The following is an 8,718-nucleotide window of genomic DNA, read 5'->3' on the forward strand; positions in this document are numbered from 1 at the left end:
AGGGACTATTTTATCATTTTGGTACATTCACAAAAAATTATCAATTTTCGTTTATAGACATTATCCAAAAATAAATCAATACATATTACTCTTAATATATTAACTTATTTAATCATTATTAATATTACCTTTAAGATGAAATTGTTTTTCACTCACAATTCATTCAACCAAAATGTGTAGCATTCTATTTAAGACTATTTTTATGGGACGAAACGGATAATTTGCAACCAAATTACTTTGCTGTATATCCACTTCTATAAATTAAAATAAAAGTTTTAACGGTATACTCTATCCCTGCAGATTCATGAATACAATATCCCAACTATAAGTCGCCGCATGATTAGAAACAAGACGATTTTATTTTATTTTTTTTGCCGAAGAACTACTTGAAACCCCTATCTCGCTGAGGGAAAAAATTAGAAATAGGAATATACTAATTAAGGAATTTAATTTTGTTGAATCTCAGTTGAATGGCTGCAACTAATTCGGCCACTAATAATTCTTTATTTACCAATTTTCCTTTTTATATTAGAATGGTTTATTTGGCTTATTTAGCTAAAAAATAAAACGAAATCGTAGCCCTAAATTTGTAATTGAGTAAGATGTAGATTTATTCTTAATTCTCATTTTAAGGGGGATTTTATGTTAAGTTGACCCAACTTTACACATGCGTGCTTTTCTAGAGCTATAAACACATATTAGATGACATGAACCTTTAATCTATTGATTAGAAAACAACCATATTACCATCTGAGTTGTGTTTTTTTCATTGTCATCTAAGGTGGATACCAAGTAGTTGTTGTACACATATGATTGAATCTATATGGTTGTCCGATAAAAGAAATCATATTGCAAGGCAAGGGCGAAGAGATGAATAGACTATGTACATATATATTCAGATATAACTACAGCGTGCTTTCGGATTCAAGTCAAAACTACGACGTAGCCAGACGCCCCTTTCTAAACCAGCAAAAAAGAAGAAGAGAAAGGTAGAAGAAGGCTATAGGAATTAGCAAGTTGATCATGTTCCGTTCCTCTCTCTACGCATCCTTGCACCCCATGACATGTCATCGGCACACTCCTTCTGCACGCTTCTCCTCTTGAGCTCCGACAGCTGAGACTGCCACCGGTTCTTCCACTCGCCTCTATCCTCCATTTCCTGCTTTCAAACAAGACACGCGTTGTTAGACCAGCAACAAGTCAGAAACTACGAGTGTGGAAACACAACAAGTATCCCTAGAAAATCAAGAATGCAAGAGCAAGATCTCAAACAAAAGTATCTTGAATGCCCACTCTGTCTGACCACAGAAAAATGGGTACATTCATTCTCTTTGGTTGCAAAAGAAACGAGTGGGAAATTTTTTCTGATATTCTAGGGTGGAAAAACATAGGAAAATATTATCATGAATTGGAGCGAAAAGGAGAAAAGAAGCTGCCCCAAAAAAAAAATCATGCACAAAGAAAATTATCCAACTTACAGAAGATGTGAAAAGTGTGAATAAATGGTGAAAATATATGTTGTCCACCCTTTTTCCATCAAAGAGAAGGGACCCTAAACGGAACTGCTCCACACACAAGTCAGGTAGGTTCTAGATTAAAATTTGAGCAATCCGATCCGCACATGAAGTCAAAGGGGCTAACGAGGTTATGGATTAGATTAAAAATTGTATATACAAGATATGAAGCAAATAAGGAGCATAAAAACTAAATCTGCATAATCAACACTGATAAATCCAGATACTATGCAGGCTCTAACTTAGAGTCAACTTAATCGCCTAGATTAATAAATAACTCCGTAGCAAATAATGCTTGAAATTCGAGATAGAGACACTCATCAACTGTATTTTCAATACTAGTAGAATTAATGGCTTCTACTCTCTACTTTTCACAGAGAAACTGAATAAACTACATCTTATGTATACATATAGTCTACTTTGGTTGAATAAACTTGGATTCAAATAATTTTTTACACATTATTTCTCCGTCAAGACGTGAAGGAACAAGAATTGAATTCATGCTTCAACTACCTTTTTTGTACAACAACAACCAGAAAGATAAAAATAATCATATATATCCCATCTATACAATTCCACTTTGATCTTATCAGATTTAACCATAACCAACAAATACGGCAGATAAAATAGTTCAAAATCGAATCGTAAAACAAATAGAACGATATTACTACCGCACTGAAAAATACCATAACAAGATATCTGGATCTACAAAATCCCCGAAACAAAACCCTTGATTCAAAACACAACGTAGAAAAAGAAACAAAAATTAACAAGTGAACGAAGCCGAACCTCATCGAATCTGCTGTGGCGGCGGGCGGCGAAGGCGAGGTGGAGCCCCGAGGCGACGTGGTGGTCGTAGAGGGCCCGGCGGCTAGGATCCGACAGCGTCTCGTAGGCCTCCTGAACCTGAATAAAGCGCTGGGTGTACTCCTGGGCCAGACCAGGCGGCGAGACGTCGGGGTGGTACTTCCTTGCTAACTGCTTGTACGCTTGCTTGATCTCCAGCAAGGAGCCCGTCTCCGGTATGCCGAGCAGCTCGTAGAAGCTGAGGGCGGCGGGCGTGTCGGAAACTGTGGCGTTGAGCGCGGATCGGAGGTGGAGAGGGGCGGGGCGGGGGCGGAAGGAGACGGAGTGGGGCGGTCGGGTGGAGCGGGGGAAGGAGAAGCGGAGGGCGTCGCCGCTTGTGGGGAGCGAGTGAGCTAAGGCAGTGCTGCTCATTTCCAAGAATTATTAGATGGAATTTGAGATGATGTGTGCAGTGGTTTTATAGTCTCATTTAGGTATTACATATGCGCTGTGCATCCAGTCCACTAAGAGAGAGAGATACGTATGATCGTATCTTGTCGTGTGTGACTCTCAATCGAGGCAAGGCTGTTGCTTGTATATTCCTATCTTTATCCGGCGGCTGCATATTTGGAAAATAAATTACCCCTCCGTCCACTATGTCACTTTACTTTTAGCAAGAATTTTAATAAAATATGAGTATAGTTGATAGTAAAGTAAGGGTCCCATTTTAAATATGAGTGAAGTTGTGTGGACCCTATTACTAAAAATAGATGTGGCATATTTTTTGTGCACAGACAAAAAAAAAAAATTGGAGCATATATTTGATGGACGGAGGGAGTATTTTACATTCTTTAATATCAATTCGTTATTTTTTTTTTCTAGGAACATTTAAATGTTTTCATTTTGTGCTAAATATGTGTCATATTATCTCTGCACGATTATTTTATTTAAGAGGTAATTGCTATTTAAATATCAATTTCTAAATTTTGTTATAAGCCAGACTTAAATTTTAAAAGATACCAATGAGTCAATGATTAGGGATGTCAATCGGGTCAATTCATTCGGTTTCGGGTTATTTCGCTTCGGGCTAGTCAATTTTTTTATTTTTCGACCCTAACCCTAACTCACTCGATTTCGGACTAGCCCGTTCGGGCCCGCAAATTTACAATTTTTTTATATGTTTAATTTTTTTATAGATAATCATATTCTTTTAATAAAAATATATCATATTTTTTAAATTAAGACATTTTCGCCTTATTTTAGATACAAAAATTAGTATTATTTTAACGTAAGTTTACATAATATCTAACTTTAACTTCGTTTCCGATAAAAATTGTATATAGATTTAACATAAATGACTATCCTATTTTTACTTTTATATCATAGATGTTTGTTATTAACGGTTGGAGAAAATCAAAATATATTCTACAAGCATCATAATGTTATTATCACATTAAAAAGTAAAGTATTAAAGTTTAAGAATCAATTATTAAGAAAGGGTTCGGTTAATCGGGCCAACCCACTCGATTTTCGGGCCAATCCTATCGGGCTCGGGCTATTTTCGATTCGGGCCATTCGGGTTAAAAAAGTTCGTGCTAAAAATTTTCAACTCTAACCCTCCTTTTTTATTGATCTATTCCGGTCAATCCATCGATTTCGGATTTTTTTGACTTTCCTACCATGGACATCGAAATTTTGCAATTTGTAGTAAATTTGTCTCTCTTAGTACTTTTTATCAGCGTGGAGCTAAAATATAAACATTCACTAATGTTTTACCCGTGCGATGCACGGGATTACATATGTTGTTAAAGTTTTATTATAACATTCTCGAAGATATTTTTGTATAATCTCTAAAATAAATGAGTTTTAAAAATATTTTATTATACAATTGTTATACCAATTATATTACTACTAAAATATATTTAAGACTATCATTTTTAATTACATAAAAATCAATGTAAAAATAATAATACATGAAAATACAATTGGAAACTTCTCATCTTATTATTATAAATTTTGGAAAACTTCTTTAAATACAACATTTGTAGTAGACGAACAATCTACTTTGTCTTCATTACATATCAAGATTTCAGACCCCTTCAACTTGTCTTCCATCATTGCAAAGTACAATTTTGACTACTTTGTGATAAACCACACCAATTACATCTACATATATAAATGCACACCAATAATGTAGATATATCAAAATGTTGAGTTTATAAAAATATGAATTTTGAGATTATCAATTGAATATGCATGTATAAGGAAATAATGAAATAAACACATTACCAAATAGCATATTGTCATTGATAATATAAATGGAGGCAACTTCTTCAAAACTTTTAAAGTTAAATAGTTGGTGTGGAAAACCTTCTTCATAAATTTCAACTATATGATTACTATTAATAAATTTAATATAGTAGACATTTGTCGTTGTTTTATACTTTTTGTTGGAATCATGCATCACCAAAATTTTTTTTATGGCATGAACACTGTCTTCTTTCAAGATATGTTTGAACTTGGGGATCAACGTGTGATCAAGTGTAGCATGGATGCGGTCACCCTATATTAAAAAAACAACTAAATTAGAAAAACATAATAATGTTGCAAAAATGCTTAAATACGTAATAGTTTAGTGAATAGAGAATTTTTACCTCACGGTCATGAAAAATACACTCATAGCTGATAACATTGTTGGTGCTTTGAGATGAGCGGTTGTATGCACGCACAAGTCTCATTTTAATTGTAGATCTGACATTATTTGGTTGCAAGTTTTTTACTAAAGACCACATGGTCGGCATGCTTGTGATTAGAGAAATGATGAATATCAAAATGAGAAGGGAGTGTAAGTAAAAGTTTAACACGAAAAGTTAGTTTATATAGGCCATGGGGATGCACATTTCATGGGAGATATATATGAAACTTATATATTTAATATATTATATTAAATGAGATGCTTTGACAATGGAGTTGATTTCGGTTTGATATAATAAAAAGTTGCTACATTTTTGGAGATATATAAGGAATGTTGTCAAATTACACATTTCACTCTATCACCCTCTCTATCTCTCTCTCTCTCTCTCTCTCTCTCTCTCCCACAAATTTGACGTCATGCATACCTTGAGATAAAGCTTCTTCATCGTCTATTTAGTTGTGAAGATCATACAAAAAATCCCATTGTAATTGTTTATCAGATGCAAAATTCATACTTGTAATTGTTTATCAGTTGCATGAATTTTAGTGGTGTATACTTATAATTGTTTTAAGGTATCTATGCACGTCAATTGTTTAAACGAATCAAAACAACTATACGAGACATACACGGTAGGGGACACAATAACTTACACAGTTGACTACACATTACCTTACACGATTGCGCACACAATTATATTTGCACTAATCTTACTTCGATTTCATAATCCCCAATTGATTTCCCACTAATCTTACTTCAATTTCAAAACCCCCAACTAATCTCCAACTAATCTTTACTATAATTTAGTAATCTTCAATTGATTTCCCAATAATCGAACTTTGATTTCATAAACTCCAATTGCATTTGCACTAATCTTATTTCGGTTTCAAAATCCCACTTGCATTCCCACTAATCTTATTTTAAAGTATGATTCTCATATTATATAACTTAGAATTAAGATGAATTAACTTTGTAGATGTCACATGACCGTGTAACTAACTGTGTAGATGTCACATGACCGTGTAGTCAACTGTGTAACTAAGAACACCAACCTTTAGAGTTGTTTATAAAAAGAATTTTTGATGAAATATTCAATACACACCTTAGACCATGTTAATCAATATGTTAGAAGTTGTAATTTTACCACTTAATTATATTTCATGTTCTAACAAATCAATAATTAACGATTATTTGAAGTTGTAAGTATCTGAAAGAATTATATTGTTTCAAGAAATATCTTCAATATATTAGTGGAGACATAGGTAATAGCCTAATTATTAGTAGGTCATGCAAAATTCATACTTGTAATTGTTTATCAGAATAATCAAATTTACTGATGTATACTTATTATTGTTTTAGTGTATCCATATGCACGTCAATTGTATAAACGAATCAAACAGCTATACGAGACATACACAGTAGGGGACACAGTAATTTACACAGTTGACTACACAGTACCATACACAATTGACTACACAGTAAGATCATACAAAAAATCTCATTGATCATGCATACCAATCCCTTTGTTTAGCGTGTAAATCCGTAAGAATTAATACGAGATATTGCCAGAGTTCGTAAATAATTTTTTATTCTCTTGAATTGAAAAACAATCTATAGTAAAAAATTGCGTGTAAATGAAAAATAATATTCACTTTTGCAAATGACTACAAGATCCCATGCAATTTATATGTATTTATATTATGAATTTAAATATTGGATGTTTTTCACAAAAGATTTAATTGAAATTGATAATTTTTCACAAAACTATAAATTTATATTGGATATTTCAATATAAATTTATCTAAAAATATATAAATTCACAAGAAAATGATATTTTTCAAAAAAATATAAATTCTAAGTATAAATTCATAAATTTACTATTGGTGATTTTAAATTTTAAATATTGGATATTTAAATTAAATTTATATAAATTCACACTGAAAAATATTGGTGACTTTAATTTTTAAATATTGGATATTTATATAAATTTTAAAAAAAATATAAATTCACAAAAATAAAGGATATTTTTCACAAAACTATAAATTGCATGATATAAAAGAGCACTGTATAGATTGTAGCAAGTGGGCCCCGCAACTATATATATCATCCTATGAATTAGTGAACTTTCTAAATATAAATCAACTTTCCAAAAGTAGATGGAGTAAAAGAGCGGGAAATTTTTTTGGCTAGATGGACCAGCTTTTATATCTGTATAGATTTGCCACCGAAATTCAAATTAAATTAACTACAAGCTTTTGAAGGTCATTGTCTAGATTGCCCCTCGTATTGTCAAATTATTGGCGAATGCTTGGTAGTTAAGTAATTGAGTCTGGACATAAAACAATAGAGCTAGAATTTCTTATGGTTAAAATCGCAATTTCGAACATGTGAACAAAATTGGCAGAATGGGAAAACAACACGGATAATGGGCTTCAGAAGCCCTAAATATATTTTGAGGGTCGACGTTGAAAAAATGTCTAAATTTTAGTCTAAATATGTGTTGGGTCCGGAAGGTCACCTATAGGTTATTTTTGTTGAAAATAACTTTTACACAAATTAATACAACCTTTTAGATTAAAAGACTTTGTTAAGGCAGAGGTTGTTGACTGATACTGAAAACTCTTCAGTAAGGAGTTATCAGTTAAGTCTTGAGACTCTAACTGATACACGAAAGGCTTCAGTCAAGTTTGTATGAATAGAGTGATGTTATCGGTCTAGCTGACTATCCTAAGATTTATCAGTCAGACCAATAGCATATGCAGCGGAAAACTTTTCTTTGAGAAATAGCATGTATGATTAATCACGTTTGTCAAAGTTAATGTTTCTCTTTGCAGTTAATCAAATTTCAATTTACAAAGGATTGAGCAAGTAAGAAGGTATATACTGAAAGCAATAAACAACACAGAGATTTTTACGTGGTTTGGAAAATCTTTCCTACATCCACGATCAGTTGATTAGACTGACGAACTTCATTGGGCATGTGCTTACGGGTGCACAGCAAACCGAAACAACTGAAGAGCTTATCTTCAGTACCAACACACTGGGTTGGATTTCTCACTCCTAGCGCACACTAGGCACTAAGATCTCACGGAGACAGAACACTGGCCTGAACTCTTTTTCGACACAAACTCTCAATTCGGTCCGTTGAAAGGAGGTTTGAACACTTGCCAACTAAATCACAAAGAACAAGTTCTCTGCAGTCAGTTTTACCTAGGCTTTGGATATATAATATTTGCCTAAGTTCTAAGAGAATATATGTAATCAGCAGTGATTGATTTTTGGCTTTGTGATTCTCTTCTTCGATTCAAGCTTTGGGGAGGCTTGGTTTGCTGAGTAACGAATTCGGCAGCGTTTCAGCTTATGTTGTTGAATCGGTGAAGATTGAAGTGATCCTCGAACGCAATTTATAGGAGACGTCTTGAATAGATCCGTTGGCGGAGATGGTCTTCAAGATTTCTTTCGTTAGATAGTAATTTGAACTTGGGCCGAGGCTTCAATCTTCGAGGTTCCTTCTTTGGTGAGAACGGCTCTCTGAAGAACATGGGATAGGACATCTCTGAAAAGTTAATCACCAAAAAGGAAGGGCCTCTGCAGAGAAATGACGATCCTGATATCTCTGCATTTAATGCAGTTGTACTTTCTGGAGTGCGTGGCTTCCTTTGACCTTTAGCGTTTCAATCCGAGGAAGGATGTCTAACTGATACTTTAACTTTTAGTATCAGTTGT

At 33.6% G+C, this 8,718-nt stretch overlaps 1 protein-coding gene across 1 annotated transcript; it reads right to left on the reverse strand.

Annotated features, from left to right (window-relative positions):
- Positions 1–827: 827 nt before the first annotated feature.
- Positions 828–2,941, reverse strand: LOC130986748 (chaperone protein dnaJ 20, chloroplastic-like). Its single transcript, XM_057910253.1, has 2 exons — positions 2,304–2,941; positions 828–1,159 (listed from the first exon to the last, which is right to left on the reverse strand). The coding sequence occupies exons 1-2, from the start codon at positions 2,730–2,732 to the stop codon at positions 1,022–1,024; spliced, it is 567 nt and encodes a 188-aa protein (XP_057766236.1). The 5' UTR covers positions 2,733–2,941; the 3' UTR covers positions 828–1,021.
- Between the last annotated feature and the right edge of the window lie 5,777 nt (positions 2,942–8,718).

Source organism: Salvia miltiorrhiza, chromosome 5, assembly GCF_028751815.1.
Source record: "Salvia miltiorrhiza cultivar Shanhuang (shh) chromosome 5, IMPLAD_Smil_shh, whole genome shotgun sequence".
Taxonomy (NCBI): Eukaryota; Viridiplantae; Streptophyta; class Magnoliopsida; order Lamiales; family Lamiaceae; genus Salvia; species Salvia miltiorrhiza.

What these genes read in the sequence shown, in the direction of transcription:
- LOC130986748 (XM_057910253.1), bottom strand. Translation starts at nt 2,732, where the DNA reads ATGAGCAGCACTGCCTTAGCTCACTCGCTCCCCACAAGCGGCGACGCC. An exon ending in GCCACAGCAGATTCGATGAG is followed by an intron (nt 1,160 to 2,303) that starts GTTCGGCTTCGT and finishes GTTTGAAAGCAG; the next exon opens with GAAATGGAGGATAGAGGCGA.